The sequence below is a fragment of the Trachinotus anak genome, unplaced genomic scaffold, assembly GCF_046630095.1.
Source record: "Trachinotus anak isolate AG129_WGS33_773 ecotype Australia unplaced genomic scaffold, CSIRO_AGI_Tana_v1 ptg000010l, whole genome shotgun sequence".
In the NCBI taxonomy this organism is placed as follows: Eukaryota; Metazoa; Chordata; class Actinopteri; order Carangiformes; family Carangidae; genus Trachinotus; species Trachinotus anak.
Window position 1 is genome coordinate 11452160 of NW_027273861.1, and position 20297 is coordinate 11472456.

At 44.0% G+C, this 20297-nt stretch overlaps 1 protein-coding gene across 3 annotated transcripts; it reads right to left on the minus strand.

Annotated features, from left to right (window-relative positions):
• Positions 1–1665: 1665 nt before the first annotated feature.
• zbtb7a (zinc finger and BTB domain containing 7a) lies at positions 1666–20005 on the minus strand. Of its 3 annotated transcripts, none has more exons than XM_071487545.1 (4): positions 17101–17235; positions 6919–7482; positions 4939–5825; positions 1666–2826 (listed from the first exon to the last, which is right to left on the minus strand). In XM_071487545.1, exons 2-4 carry the CDS (start codon positions 7402–7404, stop codon positions 2391–2393), a joined length of 1809 nt encoding a protein of 602 aa, XP_071343646.1. In that variant the 5' UTR covers positions 7405–7482; positions 17101–17235; the 3' UTR covers positions 1666–2390. The 3 variants fall into 3 exon arrangements, with proteins under 3 accessions (XP_071343646.1, XP_071343645.1, XP_071343647.1); XM_071487544.1 differs by lacking the exon at positions 17101–17235 and adding an exon at positions 19883–20005 and having other exon boundaries at positions 2250–2826; XM_071487546.1 differs by having other exon boundaries at positions 2250–2826; positions 6919–7478; positions 17101–17156.
• Between the last annotated feature and the right edge of the window lie 292 nt (positions 20006–20297).

Below are 20297 nucleotides of genomic sequence, written 5' to 3' on the forward strand. Positions count from 1 at the left end.
ATTTGCAACTGGTTTGTTTCAAAGTACCCGTTTTGTTGACAAAAGTGCCCTCCTCAGTAACAAAGTGCATTCACAACCTGCCTCTTTCCAATTAACGTGCAAAAGGGACTTATTGTCAAAATACAGAACTACTGCAGAAATTATGGGGTGATAGTAAGGGGGGGCTAAATTATATGCATGTTCTCCTCTTTCAAAGGCTCGATGTGCTTGCTTGGAAAATAACATTGGATTTGGAGGACAAAACACAACTTGGATATTTTAAGACTAACAAATCCAGATGTATGGAGTCACTGACAATATTCAAACAGATATGTCAGCTCTGGTGTTTTCCTCTTCTCTACAGAATACTTGGACTCAATGAGCATGAGTGTGTATGTGTGTGAGTGTGTGTGTGAGAGACAGAGAAAGTGCGTTGGGGCTGGCAGCTCAGGGTGCATGTTTGAACAGGCTGTGGCTGACTCTCACAGTGATGATGTGGCCAGAGGGACCCTGGCTGCCATGCACACATGCACACATGCACACAAACACACGTACATGTAAACACACACACACTAAACTGCCAGCACCAGGCGTCCTACCCACAGTAACACCAGACTCTAATATAATAATATCCCCTCCAGTCTGGTTCGGGGGCATTAGAGGACTACAGAGGGAGAGAGAGGGAGAGAAAAGGCCTGATTTGATCCCCTCCTGCCTGGAAACGTGGCTGAGCTGGGGGAGATTATTTTTTGGAATGCAACAGACATTGTGAGATCCCCCTCCCCTTCCCTTGTTCCCCTCCCCCCATCAACCAGCTGCAGCTGCACTCCTATTTGGCCTCCCAATTTCGACAGGTATTTATTGCTCTCTTCATCATACAGGTTGCCTCACGGTTGTGTGGTCCCCAGGGCAAAACGATTGGAATAAGCATGATACATAAACCTCCTCTCACTCCCTCCCCAACACCAGCCCACTTCCTTTAAATATACCTCTCTCTCGCTCTGTTGGATATCTTTAGTAAAGCTGTGCAAACATAGAAAAAAAGGTGCTCATCTATCTCTTCTTCGTACTCTTTGTCACTCTCTCACTCGGGCTCCCTGCCATTCCTTTAACCTGCGATTGGTTAAATGCTACCCGCGCCTTGTCATACAAGGACAGATTCCGAAAAACTGCACAAAGTTAAGCACATTCATTCAATCGACCTCCTCGTCCTTTGGGCAGGAACTATAAATGTCAAGTGTTAAGTTTAGGACAAATGGGTGATTCAATGTTTTTTTGTTTCATTAAACATTCATACAGTTTTTTTCGTTCACCCACAAGTTTCACTCTGTGAGAAATATGACATCAAGCCTAAGAGGAAAAACCCGATTGGTTAAGTACACCTCAGCATTAAGAGGGGACCAATGTCATATCACCACCTGCTGTATATACATGTATACAATTATAAAGTGTCAAGTACCCGAAGCAGTCAACAAAAAGGAACAACAACAAAAAATTTAAGACAAAATCAAAAGGGAAAACAGAAATGCTGAAATTGCAGAATTGTGAGGGATAAGAGGCAATGTAGTCAAGCCAACAGATACATTGACGATGGTAGTGCTTTAAAAACACAAACCCTCCACCCCTCATTTTCCCTAGTCCTGCAATTGATGAGCCCCCATTAAAGTGGATTTGACTCAACATGAATTTGTTTTTCAATAAGACAAACCATATATTCTTAAAATTCATTTTATAGAGTAAGTAACACTTCAATCAAACCCTTGTCTGATTCTTTCTGGAACATTTAGAGAGAAAAAACTGTTGCATCAAAATTGTGGTGAGTTTTCCTTGCATATGCCATATTGTGGCAATGTTGTTTCTATGGTAACTGTACATTTCAGACCTGCAAAAGAATAGAAAAAGAGTTGTTTTCACTGGGAGGATTTGTCCTCGCTTCACCCGTACAGCAGCCAGAAGGTGCTTGACAGACACCTTGCTTAGAGCTTGAAGGCTGTGAGGACAAAACCAATAAAAATCTAAATCAACTGCATAGTTGCTCAGAGTTTCTTTGTATCTATTATACATTTGCCTAAGCACATATGCCAATGTATAAAACCCCTAATATTATACAGAAAGAAATGGCCCAGAAAGTGGACATCATGGGTGTATGATTTGAAGCGTTCTTTGCTCTTTAACAGATAAACCGACCCAAGTGCTTGCAAGTCAATCTGTTTCCTAAACTAAAAGGAGAAAGAAATATAAAGATTAGATTTTTGTGACACCCTGATTTGGTTTATAGAGGAATAGTTAGTTGTTTCATTTTTTTTTTAAGTTTGCCTTTGCGTGTTTCTTCTCCTCTGTTCACTGGCCTGTCTCACAGGCAGTGCAGAGTGACTCTGGTGTCCAGCAGTGTCCTTGTTGCCCCTGCAGTCTCAGGGCCCGGCCTCCCCTGCCAACGCCTGCAGCTGAGGACTATGTGCATGGGCTCCTGCATCCACCCCCACCTCCGCTGCTGAGGTTGCCTCAGAACGCCGCCGACCCCTGATGGTACGAGGCCCAGGGCCTGTGTCGGAGCTGGGGTTCAGTAGGCCCAGGGGGGGCTCAAGGAGCCCTGGCTCTCGCACCCGAGGCTTTCGACCTCGCCGAGAGGGGATGCCGTTGCAGCCGTCCTTCTTGAGGTGGCGGTGCAGGTGATCCGAGCGCACGAAAGTCTTAAAGCAGCTTGAGCACTGATAGGGGCGCAGGCCGGTATGTACGCGCATGTGGTTCTTCAGGTCGTAGTTGTGAGCAAAGGCAGCTCCACATTGCGTACACAGGTAAGGCTTCTCTCCTGTATGCTTCCGCATATGAACCTTGAGCTTGTCCTGCCTGAGAGGGAGAAAAATAAACAAGGTCAGAATCAGAAATCAATACACAGGTTGAAAAATTCAAATGAACTAGAGGATTGACTCACACCCATTTTAATACACTCAGGATGCATAGCTGGCTTCAGGTTTTCTTTTCAGTGTCAGTTACAGGGCTATGTAATATCATGTACAAAATATATAATTAATTTAAAATATATTATTAATTCTTATATGTACCAGTGGTAATCTTGATATAGTTTGGATGGCTTTAGTTCCTACTTAACAGCCGTCTTTTGGATCTCTTCCAATAGAATTATTCTGTGAGGGCAGCCAAACCAACTGAGGAGAAGCCATAAACTTTACATCTTTATCTGTGTAATTGCACACAAGAGCACAACTGTGGACTGACAAGGAAGCTCAATGTTCCCTGTGTCAGTTAGCATTTTTATAATTTCTGTTAACATTTCTTTAAGGAGGACACCGTAACAATTGACAGATTCCAAAAATGCTTGTTTTTTGTGAATAGAAAATGAAGATTTAACTGTCCTATGAAAATGAACAATTCCAAAATCATTTTGAAAACTTGACGTTTATTGTTTAATAGAACGGAAATATAAATGAGTCTGTAATACAATGTCAGTTTTGCAGCCTAGTTCTATGCCTGCAAGCCGTATTTTCATTTAATTTCGTACAAGAGTTAGTGTTCTACACATGTTGTTTATTGTGATGTAAGACTTACTTTCCAATAATTTATAAGTTTTACAAAAATTACTCTCTGGTCAAAACAAGACCAAACTATGACTTGACTTCTCTAACTCTAACGTCATCTCTTTATATCCTGGTACAATTTTTACTTTGTACTGATACACTGCCAACTACACTTTATCAGCCTGCCTTGGCCTTTATCTGACTCTTGTCCCTCCCTCCCCCCTCTCGCCCTTACTATCTCTCTTGCTCCCAAGCTCTTAAATCGCCGAACCCTTCTGCATCCAGGCAGAGGGCTTCTACATAAACAAGTCTAGTGACAACAACTACTATTTAAACACACACACACACACACACACACACACACACACACACATACACATACACTTGCCAGGTAAGTGGATTAGCTGTCATACACACAAACAAATAAACCCACTGCAACCATTATGTGTCTGTACAAACAGTGTCCCAAATATACAAATTAACAAAGAAACACATATACAGGTGGGGAGAAACACACATGCACGCATGCACACACACTGGGTGAAGCCTTGGAACAAAGTGGCATACTGACAGAGGTGAATTATTTAAAGGACAGGAGTGATTTATTACCGTGCGAGGCACACTCTTAACCCTGATCAAACAGGATTAAGATTACAATACCCCCTTCCCACTGCAGGTCAAATTTAGCTAGAAGGCAAGTTCAGATTGGTCTTCCCTACCTGCCATGCCAGCAGAGTTTCTGGGTATTTCTAGTCCACTGCATCTATTTCCAGCACCAGTCCACTGATTAATTAATTAAAGGAATGATTTCAAGGAAAATGCAGGACTCCTAAATACAGGGAAACCATGTGCACTCAAGTCCCCTGCTGTAGACTAGCCATATTTATCTGAGCGGCACATGGCAGATTTCATTAGAGAGGTAAAGGAGTGACAAAGAGGAGGGGGGTGGTGTAACTACTCTGCCGTGGGCAGTAATCAACATAACCAGAGATCAAAAGTTCAAATTACTGCATTGGAGAACATAGAGCACCATTCAGGGCCTGTGATCCCCCTCTGTATCAGAGCACAGCACTTTATAGCAGCCCTCCACTAGATAACACTGCCATGGCACAGCCTTCTTTTATAGGACCCCTATGCTAAAATTCCAGGACTTTGCTATGAAGGCTGTCATAATAAAACAGACTTTTATAACCTCTGACCCCTCTCTCAGAGCTGGAATATTCTACATGTAATTTTGATAAGCATTTGGCTTAGGATTCAGTCAGTCCACGACCAAGGTAAACATTTAGATTTACAAACAGCACTGCCTTCTTAATGCAAAGCTAATTGATTAGTGCTAATACTCCTGCTCTTGGCTTTGCGGTATTTCCTACAGCGACTATTAGTACATGTGACATGGGGTAGTCACTTCATTAATTGGGCTTACCTTGTAAAGCGCACTTTGCAGATGGCGCATTCATAGGGTTTCTCTCCCGTGTGCGTTCGGATGTGGCGGGGTAGCTTGCCTGCTCCTTGAATGACCTTGGAGCATATGGGGCACTTCTGGAAGGCCTTAGAGCGCATCTTCCTCTCTCCTCCACCTCCTCCTCCTCCACCCCCACTGCCTCTCTCTCCAACAACCCTTTCTCCTCTAACTCTGTCTTGGCCTGTACTGCCCCGTGTTAACCAGAGCGGTGGCACTCCCTGTGTCACAGCAGCAGAAGCTGTATCCTCATGCTGCGTGCTGTTAAAATAATTCAAGTAAAATTCCATGTCTGGGTCGTCCCCATCTCCCTGTTCCTCCCCGGTCGTTGCATGCTCCTTTTGCCTCCCGATGGAGTCCATCATTTGCTGCAGAAGGGCACTGGCTGAACCCCTCTCCCTTGCCATCACCTCCCTACCCCCATCCTCTACTTCTGTCTCCTGCTGCCTAGACTCATGGGGGAGGTAGAAGTGCCCATTTTGGGATGGAGGGTAGTAAGATGACCCCAGGCTTGCTCCATTCCCCTGCACCGCCTCCCCATCCTCCTCTTCCTCTTCATCCTCGTCCTCTTCCTCTGGCTCCAGCGTTGGAGCCTGGGCCAGGGCGAGGGCCAAGGGGGAGTAGTACTCACCAGGGCCACCAGGAGCCCCATTACTGGGGCCATTGCCGTGGTTAAAGTGCAGGTGTGTAGGCAGGTCCCTGAGCTCTGGCGTGCTGCAGCTGCTGCTCCAGTGCGCCCCTCTCTGGAAGTACTCCAGATACTCCCGGGCCCGCACCCGGTTCCCCTGCTCCTTGCCCCCTCTGCTCTTTCCTTCTTCATCTTCATCTTCCTCTCTTCGCTCATTGCCCGCCTAGTGAAACATGGTGGGGAACAAAGAAAGCGAGTGAGGGATGATATTAAAGTCAATGTAAGTTTGTGCAAGTGAAAGAGAAAGTGAGAGATAGAAGGACAAAAGCAAAGTGGAGCAGAAATACAGTACATTAGAAAATCTAATTCAGTTAAGTACATCTGCTAAGGAGAAGGCTGACTAGTAAGACTTACATTTACAACTGTAAAACCCATCAGCATGAGGAGATCGCTATCTGGGTATCCTGGATGCACACCCAGGGACTCAGTATGCTCATGGGTACATGCATGTGCAATGAGAAAATAAAAACTAATTGGCAAAACACACTGCCAACTGCTGTGTGTATAAAAAAAATACAGCAGCACCGAGTCCCATGTATGTTTTCACTGACACATTCACCAACTCATAAAAAGTGTCAGTGTTGAAATCTTTATGGGTTGTTCAGAGAGGTAAACTTGTGCTGAATGCAACATTAGATAGTTAGAAATGTGGGGCACAAACTGCAGTGTTACAGGTTGGGACATTAAACATACAGGGACCCAAGACATTTTTTTACATGCCCAGTACAATGTGGTCATGACAGCAAAGCAAAGCTGTAAATTATCACATGATGTAGACAAATATGTCTTCAGACACAGCATATCACAGCCATACTTGATGGTGTTGAAGTGTAGCTGCAATATGCTGTGTCTGTAGTCTGCGAAAGAGCATGCTGTCCTTCCACACACGCTATTGGCTCAGAATGAGTAAGTGCTGAACTAACCCCAAGGCTGTGGGCGTGTGTTTGGCATAGTGAGAGAGACTGATAAAGGCCATGATGTAAGCTTGACTATGCAGACTATTTAATGAAGGGGATGGTATGATGACCAGACACCTCATTCCCTAGGTGGCTGAACCAAGAGAACTAGATTTTAATAATTAGTTCCAGTTCCACAACACATGAATCACACTGTATATTTGATGGTCTTTGTTTATCAATAAATTAATTCAGCACTTATGGGGTCACTAACTCATAAAGGCAGGGCAGATCAAATCTCATCTCAAAGCTTAAATTCGACTTTAACACATGTCATTTAGTTCAATAATGATCTTGTACCGGCGGGGAGAGCACTTTGGTGTCCAGCAGATGTGTACAGACGTCCTGGACAGGTGAGATTTCCAGGAGGCATGCAGCGGCAAGGATGTCAGCCACGCTGCTGTGACTGACTGTCAATGTGGCTGTGTAGGCAAAGTCCAGCAATGCTCCCAGAGCCTCTGCTGCCACAAAGTCGATGTTGTAGATGTTCTGTTGGTCAGCAGCGGCCCCTGAAGTGAAGAGCTTGTGGAAGTATGAGCTGCAGGATGCCAGGACGGAACGGTGAGCCGGGAATTCCTGGTCCTGAGTAACCAGGAGCACATCACACAGCTGGCCGCTGAGCCGCTGCTTGTTCAGGCTGCCCAGGATATCTGCGCTGTGCTCAGGGAAAGGGATCCCCACAGGGCCTTCCTCTGCTTCTCCCGCCCCTCCTCTTCCTCCTCCACCCCCACTGCTTGCTGTCCCTCTGAGCCGCCTTCCACCCCTCCCACCGGCTCCTGACGACATCTTCCACCAGCCTGCCGCCGAGCCGCCTAGCACAGCCCCCACCCGTGTATCCGTCCTGCCGTCTGTCCGTCTGCCTGTCTGAGGAGAAAAGAGTTGGATAGAGGGATGGGATTGAGGAGAAAGATGGAAATAACAGATTAGTTCATGATATTCTTTATATGGATATAGAAAGAGAGGGGAATATTGATAAATTCAAATTGTTATCACCTATGAAATGGGTTTTGCAATTTGCATTTTGCTTTGAGATTTCAAAGCAAGATGTGATAACAAAATGATTTAATATGTCAAAATCAGTCTTAATAATCATCAGAATCAGAATCAGAATCAGAATCAGTTTTATTGCCAAGTATGTTTTCACATACAAGGAATTTTTTCTGGTGATTGGTGCAATTGATCAGCAACAGTGGGGCTCTCTAGCCTTGTTGATGATGATAGCCTTGTTGATCATGGCAGCATCTAGAAAACACAGACAAACTGCAGCAACATTGAGAAACTGCTAACTAACCAGTATATAGTATAGGGCACTGATATAAAAAAAAAAAAAAAAAAAAAAAAAAAAAAAGGTGAGTGGTCTGCAATCCTCATATGACCCAACTTTGTAGCAGTTCTTACAACAGTGACAATTCAATTACAATTTGAAATTGTGTGTTTACATATTAAAATGATTCACACTAACAAGTCATCGTTATTCATTAAAATCTTGGGAATGCAAAAACTTGTTCACACCAATATGTTGACAGTTTCTACGAAACTGTATTTATACCAATGTCAAAATCGCTCACCATGATGTGTTTCTTGCACGCATAAAGCACTATTTAGAGTTAAGAAAGTAAATTTGTGCTATGAGTGCCTGATCTGAAGAGAGAATGCTTTGCCACATGTGTTGAATACTTGATAAACCTGTTTAGTAAGCAGCAGCTCACATAGGGACCCAAAAAAAAAAAAATTGCAGCCAATACTACCAATTCAAACATTTTACTCCTTTCCACAGGACCTAGAAGCCCTGAGAGAGTGTCTCAAATAACACAACAGTGCTGCACATTACATCTGCTTGCAATTAATTTTAAAGTAAATTTACTGACACGACAACTGCATATACTAATTTACTATAAAAGTTGTACAATGGCACAAGTGTGACAATGTGTGCAACTTTAATGTGCAATAATTTCATTTCTGATGGCATTGAATATGGAGTGACATTTGGCCAGGTTTTTTGCCTGCTAAAACACCATGAGTGGTGCATAACTAAGTGAAGATGTTTATGTACTACATATGTGTGTGCAGGTGGCTGAGCGCATGTTTCCTCATGTACACACCTACATCTACCGGTGCGTGTGCATGCACTCACGCTTGAAACCATATAAGAGGTCGTGGAGGACAGATAGGCAGAGGGCAGTGGGGATCAGGGTGCATGCTGGGAGCTGGGCTGTGCAGCTCATGTCAGTCGAGAGCCAGGGAGGGAAGAGAGGGAGGTGGAAGCGGAGGGGCAGGGATGGTGGTGGTGATGGAGGTGGGGTGGGGGGCGGGGAGGTTGCCAGAGCAGACCCTGTGGAAGAACTCCACGGGAGGAGGAAGAGGACATGCAACAAGCAGCGAGGGAACAGTATTAAAAAGGGAGGTTGTCAATCCGGTCTGAGCTGGTTACCCCACCCTGTGCTGTGTGCCAAGTTTCAGGAAAGGCTGTCCCCTCGCTCACGTGTGGGGGGAGATTAAAATGATCGACTGAAGCCTGCACAGTTGGAGGGGGGTTTCGGCAGAACAAGCCATCCTCGATTTCTCCATTAACATACTCACACACAAGCAAATACTGTAGCATCACATCGACATCAATAACGCATGAAATACACGTGCACATAAACACACATATAGGACATCCACCCCCGCCAACCCTCCTACCCCCTTCTCCATCTGCCAGGGAGACCCAGCAGGGGGTGAGGTTAAGGGGTGGGGCGGGGCGGGGTGTTGAGAGTACGCAGAGTGTGTTCCTCGCAACAAGAGCAAGGTATTCAAATGACATTCCTGCAGACCTGCCCTCCTGGTATGTTTGTGAGCTACACCTCACTAACAAACCTGCCTAACCTGGCTGCCTCTCCTCTTTCATACAAGTTCACCTGTGTTCACCTCTCCTTTTCTCTCCTCTGTTCTTCCCTGAAAGCAACGCCTATCTGTCTCCACACCTTGAGATCTGGTAACATGTCAGAGTTAGGTAAAGCCTTTAGAAAAGATCACTGCAGAGAGGCAGGCAAGAGAGGCCAGCAAACATTTTCTTCTTCATCTTCTAAATCTGTCAATAATTGCTTTCATCTAGGCAAAGCATTATGATAAAGAGATCATTTAAATAAAAGTTTGTGCATTCAAATAACACCGGCTATTTTAAAGTACTGTTCTGTTTCACACATGGTAAAAATGGCTGCGCCGCATCTTGCTCCGTACCGTACATCTCCCTTAACTCAATTCAGCTTTGATAGGCAGCTGACCACAAAGCCAATAGAAACACTGCCAATGTCTTTCACAACGCTATGATGAAAACAGACTGTCAGACATGGCATGAGCAAATTTTATTATCCAGCCCCTCATCTGAATATGCTGAGAGAGGGCAGGGCAACGACAAAGAGATATGGCACAGGAGGGAGAGTGGGAAAGAGAGAGTGCAGTGGAGATGGAAGAAAGAGCAAGAGAAAGGGCAAACACACAGCTACAGGTCATGTCCTTCACAGGTGGAAATAGATCTCTGTGAGCCCATCCAGACTCAAGCCAACTTGCTTTTCGCTAACACAAACACACAGCACCTGCACTTGACCAGGCTGTGCTGCAAGCTTGTGTAGCGCGTTATCCCCGGGACATACACAGTTGACCCTGGGTCACGGCTTTGTGGGTAAAGACGCTGAGCTGAGAGGAGATAAAACACACACACACAAACACACACACTAACAAACTCGATTCAGTGCCAACAAAGCATGGAGGGACTACTCTGCATGCAGGAGCCACCTGTCCCCGAATAACCCGCAAAGAGCACTAAGAAAGAGGAAACACAGTGCAACAAACCTGATCCTGACACCTCCTCATGGCTTGAAACATTCCTTATCACTAATTCATGCCTGTGGGTGACAAGGCCCGCAGCCCAACACAATACAGCGCAGCAGCTGTCCGTGTCCCTGGCGTTCCACTTCCAGGGAAGGGCCTTCTCTCAATGCCCAGTCCGCGAGCACCCAGGCCTGCTTTGCAAGTCAAACAACCGCTATAACACAGAACCTACCCATCCCATCTCCGCCCTCATCACCTCCATCTAGTCCGTAACGTCACTCTACCCCTTCCCCTATATCTACACACAGCAAGAACAGATATCAAAGTTACGCTTCAGGGACAAAATAACCAACAACGGTCTTCCGTTTTGCTGTTTCTTCAGTTGACTGTGCTGTGTGAGTGTGTGTGTTCTTAATATCTATGCCAAGACAGTCACACCCAATCTGCTTGTCATTCAAAGACAAACACGTTGAAATCAGGCTGTGGCTGCAGTCAGTAAAAGTAGTTTTATTTTGCCTGACATGTATCATCTACGGAAGGACTGCAAAATTTCCACTCTCAAAGTATCTCCGTCTTTGGCTGACACATACCAGTCATTCCTAAATACAAAGGAACAAACTGTTAACCCTGTGCAACCTCGGATGTTTCTTAGATAGACAAGAGAATAAATAGCTTACTAGCACTTTTTAAGAACTGTACACAGCCACATTTTTTAAATTTTACCAAACTCAAGGGAAGGATATAGTAAAGAGAATTACTATCAGGCTATCAAAAAAGTAGTATTAGTTATTCCAGTGGGTAGTGAATGTCTACCTTCCATTGTAGGTAACATTTTGGTTGGACTGACCTTTAAAGCCAATATCCTCCATTTGGTCTCCTTTTATCCAAAACTTTCAGCTACTAGTTTCTTAAACGCTGGCATGTAAAAAGTGAGTGGCTCATAAAAATAATGCACAATTCAAAACTACTGAGCAACCCATCTTTAAGAGGTAGCAATCAGAACAAACATAACTGAATCATTGATCCATTGAACCATAAATGTTAATGGAGCACAGATGCGCCACCTTTTAGTTCTAAAATACAGAGCAGTTGTTAATTTTACAACAAACATCTTGTGAAGTGTTATTAGCTTATTGACTTTACAAGAGAACAATTCTATCAGGTTAATCCCAATTTTGCTCAGGTGAAGACTTTATGCATTCAGTATCTTACTTGCTATCAGAGTAATTCATATATTTAACCAACACAAGTGTTTGTATTAAGATTAGAGTGCAAAAGAAACAGAGCAGCAAAGCCAAAACCAAAAACAAATGAAAAATCTTGATATTTTTGACAGCAAGTTGAAGAATTTGGTTGGCATTTGCTCTTGTCTATGCTTCCCTGACTCTTTCTTTATCATTTCTCTTTTTCCTATCATGTTGTCATTTCACTGACTATCTCAACTGGCCTCTAAGACAACAAGCCTGCCTAACCCGCCCTGCTGCAAGGGAATCACTTCCCTTAGGTCAAGAAAGTTCAAGGTTGGACCAAGAGCATATTTCAAGATAATCAGAATGGGGAGGGGGTGGCAGTTCCTTGGAAAAGTGGATTTTGAACAAGTGCCACTGCAGCCAAATGACTCACTGCTGCCAGTAGTGAAAGGAAACCTGATTGGTCATATTGGGAGTGAAGCAGGAAGAGGGCAAGTGACTGATAAAACTGAAGTTGCGAGGGCTGGTCTAGGCCTGGCAGTTTTCACTAGAAACTAACCAGGAAGTGCTGCCAAAACACAGACACAAAGCCAGTGAAAAGGTAGTGGGCGAGGCAGGGCGTTAAACTCACAAGCTCGCTCATAACTCCTGAGTGCATGGTGGCCTAAGAATCCGGCTCAGATGTCAATGATAAACTCAAGGGATCTCATTCAGTTACCTGGTGTAACCTGCTTTAATAAGAGGAAAGGTGACCGCCCATAGGTTGGGCAAAGTTTAATGTGAGGAAGCTAGCAGGGGGTTTTATGATGTCCTTATAAAGATATGCGTTTTGGGCTGCCAGATAGCAAAGGAACAGGAAGAGTGAAATCTGTAGCTAACTAATATAAGCTCTTATGCAGATCTAAATTTGTCTGTATTTTGTTTTCTTGCTTGTTTGTAACTGTCAGACCTACTCCATAGCCACAGGTTAGCAAATATAAAGAGTGGCCAGAAAAACTAAAAACAGCATTGTAATTCAATCCAGTACAACAGCTGTGAATTACTACTTTTGCAGAACTTATATTTAATTGTTTTTGACTCAATGGAAGAAACATGGTGATTCATTCCTGAGGTCATTTTTTGAGTCTGTAGTTTATGGTTCTGTATTAGATTGCAATATACTGTATACTTAAATGTGCTTAAATGTGCTCCTCCATATCAAAAATTACAGTAGAGTTGAGACAACATACAGACAACTGTAGTAGTAGTCCCAGCAAAAAACGATTTTTTGTGATCACTGCATGTAGAGAAATACAACAGTGTGATAACATGTTAAGTGAATTCATTCATTCATTCCATAATGTTAGTTCCTTATTAAGTAAAGAGTATTAAATCAACATTAGCTTTAAAAACTATAAATAACAGCACTCTTTTGTCTTTTGGTGGATATTTCATTGTAAAGTCATGAGTCTTATAACACATGTTTTGGGACAGTAGCCTTTCTCAAGCTGCAGTGTAATAAAACCACATCCACAGTCTGAGTTCCTTTTAGCTTGAGTAACATGCTCTGACACTGCCATGCTGCCAACCAGGAAGTGTAACAAAACCTATCACATGGCTTCAGACAGCCACAACAGCACTACACCCCAACACAGCGTCGTCCAGCAGAACCTAAGCTGGCCAGTTGGTCAGTCCGCAGGCCCAACGTGTCCTGGCTGCGCCACTCTGCGCATGCGCAGCCCAACAGGGAAAGAGGACTTCCTGTGAGTCTGTGGCAGGCGTGTAACAGAACCCGCTCTGTTATCAGATGACCAGCTCTCTGCTTGCTTGCTCTCTCTCTGTCCCTACTGTCTGACCCTCTCTCTCTCTCTCTCTCTCTTCCTCTCATCTGTCGCTCTCATCTCATCATTGCTCCATCTCTGTCTCAGACTCTGTACTGCACAGTACCCACCACACCACCCACTTCCCCTTTCCACTGCTGAGGAGGCAAAGCAGCACAGACCCACCCACCCTCCTGTGTCTTGCCATCCTATAATACAACCCACCCATCTTCTCTTCTGTTTCATCCCAAACCAATTCACTAAATCAACATGCAGACAGTGTCATATTGGTCACATATCCCCCTCCTGCTCAGTTGGCCTTTCTGCTTAATTAAAATAAGTATATGCTTTCTGTAGTGCCGTTCTTAGTATCTATATAACAATAAATTGTACTGTTGACAAAGGACTATCCCTTTAAATAATTCATGTTTTTACAGTATATTGGAAACATGTAAAAAAACCCCAGTTAACAAGTCATCAAAAGCCATCATCTCACTCCAAAAGTGTGAAAATTCAAGTCTAGCTTTACCCCCACCCTGATAAACATCCCAGCCTCTTACTCTCCCACTCTAATTTGATCAGGTTGTGTTGGCCTCTCCATAATAAATGTCCCAGAAGAGAACAGAAGAAGCCCCTTTACTCCCCCTAGACTTCAGCACAACAACAGAAAAACAACAGAGAGGGGTCTGTCTGTCTGCCTAGTCAGGCTGGGAGCTGTGGTATACTGAGCAGCTGACCAGGAGAACCAAACATTAGGGGGAAGTGAAGCTGCATTCACCAAGAGGCTGGTGAAAGTACTTAAACTGTAGATAAATGTGATAAACATACGCATAAACATAAAGAGACAGAATAGCAGCACAGAAATGATGCTGTTTGGTATGAAGTACAAAAAACTCCCAGCATAGAGGCCACAATACATAATTTCACCACATCAAAAAAAACTTTGAACAAACATAACGATTATTACATGTAGTATATTGTATGCAGCCAACATTTCACTCTAAAATAAAGCCTCAAACTGCCACGGCGACATCACGCAACCTGTCTTCTCAGTCTGTCTGAACCTGCTAGTTTCAGGCCATAGTGGTGTAGGCACAAACATACAGGAATATCAAACTGTATTCAGCCTCACCGCCAAATTGATGGGTGGTGTCTTGGACCTGCCCACAGCCACTGAAGTCCCCTGCAATTCCCCTGGAGTCTATTGTTGGTAACACAGACGCAGAAGCACACACTCACACACAAAAACACATATGGCGTCCTAGTTTAACCTCTTGCTGGAATTTACTTGAACTAACTATACTTTTCTTCCATAGTGGCATCTAGCAAGTGGCATAGAGGATAACATCGGGAAAATAGTTACTGTAACTAATATTTTCTGTGACACTGAACTCAATAATAAATGTAATTAATGTTGTCTGTTGACGCCTTCACAGAAGCATTCCAAACACTTTCCCAGCATCTGGGCGTCTTCACCTACTGTTTTCTTCTTGTACCCTCACCATGCCCACACATTTAAAAAACGGGTTCAACAAGTATGGAAAGCCAAAAATTATGCATCTGGTTATCGAGTAAGGCAGTTAGGGTTCCTGTGAAGTCTTAAAACCACGAGCCACAAGCAAGTAGGACATGACAGGCGAGATTAGAATCTACTCTTAACAAGACGAGGGGGAGGGAGGTGGGGGGGTTGTGGACTGGAAGAAAAACATGACATGAGATGACCAGTGTGAGTATCTGAGAAAAAGTGAAATCAATCAGCAACCACACAGGTTCTCCAGTATAGTGCACTGAGCTTAAATTATTTTTTAATATTGCATAGATATAGCTGAGGCAGCTTATCCCACCAGTGAAATCGAGTTGCCTCAAGATGTGTTGCATATTTCCCTTCAGCAAGAAGAGATGTCACTTACTGAGGTTTTTCAAATAAACTGTTACTCAACACTCTACCTGTACTCTGTCAGATATCAGCATGGTCGCTCTGCCATGGCCTAGAAAACATTTGATGCAGTGATTTTTGTGGAATTACTTCATCCTAAAGAAGTAGCAATACAGGATGTGCCACTGTCTTCATCTTTTCACTCTTCTAATAATAGCACCAGTGCCATTTAATCACAGAAGTAGATGAAAGCATAGAAGAATGCTGTGCCTTAATAGGATGAAAACAACACTGATGCACAATGAGCTTGCATGCCCCTAGTTAAAAAGTGTGAACAAAAACTTTAAGACAACTATTTCTCTGAGCACTGCACCTTACACTTAGCACTGACCTATTTGCCATTCCCTCCTTTATCTGCAAGTGGGTCAAGAACTCTGAACTCTATCAAGCCCCATCTCTCTCACTCTCCTTCACACACAACACGTTATGGTATTTATTTCCTCTTTTCGCCTCCCTTCTCCTCTCAGTCACAGTCTAATGGCACAGTGTGTGTGTATGTGGATGTTTTTGGCATGCTTACCAAATAGGCAGAAAATGTTTCCCGGGCCCTATCTGCCTCCCCTGCCTGTCAGCCAGCTCTACTGCCTCCGTCTCTGGGCAGGGCTAGAGCTTTACCAGACAGGAAACTTGCAAGTGGCCCTAGTCATACAGGCAAGCCCTTGCCTGATCCCACACAAACAGACACCTACCACCCCCCCACCCCCCACCCCCCCCACCCCCCCAAACCACCACCACCACCACCCCCCACCACCCTCTATTTTCAGCCCACAACTCTGCTCTGCATCCCCTGTTCTCATTGGCTTAACAGCTGCTCACTCACCACACCTCCTCGTTGGGATAGGCTGGCGGCTGTTCACTTTTCTGGATGGCCAAGGGCAAGGCACTCTGGGATATAGAGTTCTGAAACCCCATTTGACCTGCTTTACAGTCCCTGCTGTGGACTACGAGACCCAGCTCTCTCTGCCCTCACCACCCCCACTATCTCCAAGCCTGCTCTAACGTAAGCACTCAGGGCTGAATTATACACTACAGTATGTTGCTAGCAGGCTGCCAGGTATTAAAGTACAGACCAGCCATCAAACAGGGCCGAGCTTCGCATGAAAAAAAAAAAAACATTTCAGCCTCAACTGTCACAGCCGTAAGCAAACATCAGAGGTGGATTCTTTCATCAGCTCACACTCTAGTGACATTTTAGACACACTTAAAACTCCTGACCTAAATTATGAGTTATTCCTATTCCAAACAGTCTAATGCCACTACAACATGCCCTGCGTACACAGCACCCAACTTGCCCCGCACTGAGCGATTCAATCGCCACTGTCCCAAAAAGTTGTTGCGATTGCTTGTACCTGGTCCAGTAGAATTATTTTTGGTTCCTGCTTCCCCTCGTTCAGTACCCCCCACCCTCTCTCGAGAGCCCCCATCCCCCTCCTCCTCCTCCTCTAAGTGCTTCCACCTGCCTGAAAAGTTAATGCCTTGAACACATCCTATAAACTTTATCTCAAGATTCCCCAGAGGTAAAGAGCAGTACAGAGGAAGTACTTTAGGAGGATTAAAAAAAGAGGAACCTTGACTGGGGACGACTGCTGCGACCCACCTCTCCTCTCCGGCCAACCCCCCCACCCTGCTCTCCTTTCTGTCCCCCTCCCTCATTCCTCCCTCTCTCCTCTCCTCCTCTGCCCTGCTCCCCTCTGGTCGACAGGCCCAGGGCAGACAGCGCGGGGATGGCAGGGTGCCTTTAGCTCACCTGCGATGGCCGTGGTGGTGCTTATTGTGGGTTAGCTCAGCCCTCTCCTCTCCTCCTCTCCGGAGCTCTCTCTCTCTCCCTCTCACTGTTGTGCAGCTTAAAGCCCCGTATGCGCTAACCAAGCAGCAGCAGATCAACTCAATTCCCTTCCTGGTTTCTGGAGGGCAAAGAGGTCCCTCCCTTTCTCTCTCTCTCTCTCTCACTCACTCTCTCTCCCTCTCTCTTAAAGAAACAGCATTCTCCCTCTGTCTCTCCCTCCTCCCTCTGTGAAGCAAAAGTAAAGTGGAAATTTCTTTGCGCTCAGAAGTGGACAGTTGTCAAAGCCATAAACTCAATCAGAGATGATACAAATCATTAACCCATACCTTCCCACTCTGTGGTTTCACAGTGAATGTCAGCCAATGTTTCCCTCTCTGGGTGCTCAAATGTGTGGTTTAAGGTAAAACTGAGTTGTAACTCTGGTCTTTTTTCACATGCCTCATCTCTCAGTACTCCTTTCCTTTTCTATGTGAGTCAAGTCACACCCACCCATCCTATTGCCTGAGGTCATGGTGTCCCACCCCAAAAGCAAGCCATGGCACATTCCAGCACATACAGTAGGGGCTGCCAGCAACCCCCTTGATACGCTCTCTGGCTCGGCCCAGTCTCTGTACATAATACCTGCCAAGCTCCAACAGGTGAGGCATCAGAGAAGACATTACTAAGTCAAAGAGTGTCTTATCCACGGTTGGGAATGGCAAGTTCCCATGTGTAAATTTACAGCTCATGCACTTGATGTTGCGCCACTTCCAACCGCCCACCACACGCCCCCTCAGTGAATGCAAGCCAGCCATTGTGCCATGGAGTGGGATGAAGCACAAGATGTATTCAATGATTCTGTTGCACCATAAACCATCTCAACACACCTCTGAATGCACTTTTAAGTCATGCAGCACGTGTAAATTTACTATACAAAATGTTTCTGATTGAAAATAGCTGCCTTTTGCCAGTCTCGTAGGAGGTATGTCCGACAGTGCAGCAGGGCTTGACACTGGCTTTGCACTGCACAGAAACCTTGCAGGGGAATGGAGGGGCTATTTGGCAGGGAGAGGCAGTGACACTATCTCAGCCTAGAGGGCAGTGTTCAGCACCGTCTCTGCGTAGCATAGGGGGGTCAAAGCTTTCAAATTTATAAAGTTCACATGAATTCTACCGTTTGGACTTTTTGGTGCCATCACTTGCTATAATTTTCAATGCTAAGTGAGGAATATGCAGGTGGATAAGTTGTAGCCAAAGGGAAATGAAAACAGCTGAATATGCACTTTCACATAAATACATAATATTTTCACAAGTTGCCTTCTATTCAGTTTTGCCCTAATTACCCACAGTCAGAATTAGTTGTTGTCAGCCCATGGCAGTCTGAGATGATGTCAGACACTTTTATGGCAGTGTCGCCCTTCAGTCCAACATAAATTAGTCCTCTCCAACTCCAGACACCCGACATCAAATCTGTGTTTGTCATTACAGACTGAATGATGGTTTTGATGAAATCTAGCTAAAAAAAGGAGGCAGTTAACAAGAATCCCTCAATACAGATTGCTGCTTTCCCAACTAACAAACAGTGGTGGCCAGAGTACAGCAATATACATCAATGTAAAAATACTCCATTACAAGTAAATGTCCTGTATGAAAAATCCTTCCTAAGAAAATGTACATGAGTATTAGCACCAAATGTAGTTGAAGTATTAAAGTTAAAACTGGTTTGGTCTCTCTGACTGACATATATCAACATTACACCATTAGATGATTAATACTAATACTGAATACACTTACTGTGTAAGTAACATGTTATTGTTGCAGCTGCTAGAGGTGGAGCTAGTTTTAACTACTTTATATACAGTTTTATATACAGAACTAGTCATAGATATAGATATTGTGAGGTGATTAATGATCATTAATGGGAGAGGAAAGAAGCAAAGTTCTGACATAAATCTGTTTCAGTTTTTGGACTTTTTCTCTAATCTTTATTTTTGGTGGGATATTTAATCATTTGAATGTTTACTGAAATGAAACCACGTGAAACTTTTATGGGGAAAAAAGCACTATTTGGGGGAGCTATTAACAACTCAGATATATTAATGTGACCCCGACTACTCACTGCTTTATGTAAGACGTCTGAAGTCAAAAAGTTTTGGAAATCACTGGTTAGGTCTTTGACAATGTGTTGTACAAAATCTTCATCTTAAAAGTAACTACTAACTTAAGCTGTCAAATAAATGTAGTGGAGTGGAATGTACAATATTTCCCTCTGAAATGTAGTGGATTGGGAGTATAAAGTAGCAAAACAAAAAAAATCTAAATACTCAAGTAAAGGTACAATTACCTCTAAAGTGTACTTCACCACAGTATTTGAGTAGATGAACTTTGTTACTGTTCACCACTGCTAACAAGCGCTGAGGCAGCGAGCACATGCAAAAAAGTGTGTAGGCTGTAGGCCTGACGAACTTTTAAATGGGCCAGGAATTGCGAGGAAATAATGGCGATTTTAAGGTTCACAGTGATTCCGAATTTGTACCTATTTTATTGGTAAGGCACAAACTGCGTCACCTTGCTGTGTTTGTAAAGGTCCAAATGTTTTTTGTAACTTTAAGGACTCTTTCTTCATGAACCGGTAAGCTAATGAAGAAAGAGTTAACCTAAGAGTTTAACCCTGACGTTACCCATATCGCCGCTCGAAAAAAAAAGATTATTTTGACAATGTATCAAATATGTAATGACAAGAAATATTAAAAGGTCCACTTACCATTCTAAAATTAAAATAGTAAAAAAAAATTCAACTCGCGATTCATCTCTCAAACTGTGTAGTCCGTTTATTGACAGTTGGCTAGCTGGTCCAATTAAGCTTAGGTGCTGTTGCCATGGTTATCTGCTCTAGACACCTGCTAGCCAATCGATAGCGACTGTCCCCGAGTCTGTGACGTGAGGACTGTGAACATAAGGTTCAGGCGGTCAGGTATGAAAGTGAGTCAGTACAGTAAGATAAATAAATAAATAAATACAGACTACAACTAGGAACAGCATTACTGAGGTCATGAGTCCAAGTCCCCCCCATCACCCACTGCCCGCCCCAGAAAATGTTGACCTGACTCCAAAAACATTCTCCAAATTTTTTTCTATTATTCAGATTTTTCACATTTGATTTATGTTAATCATTTAAT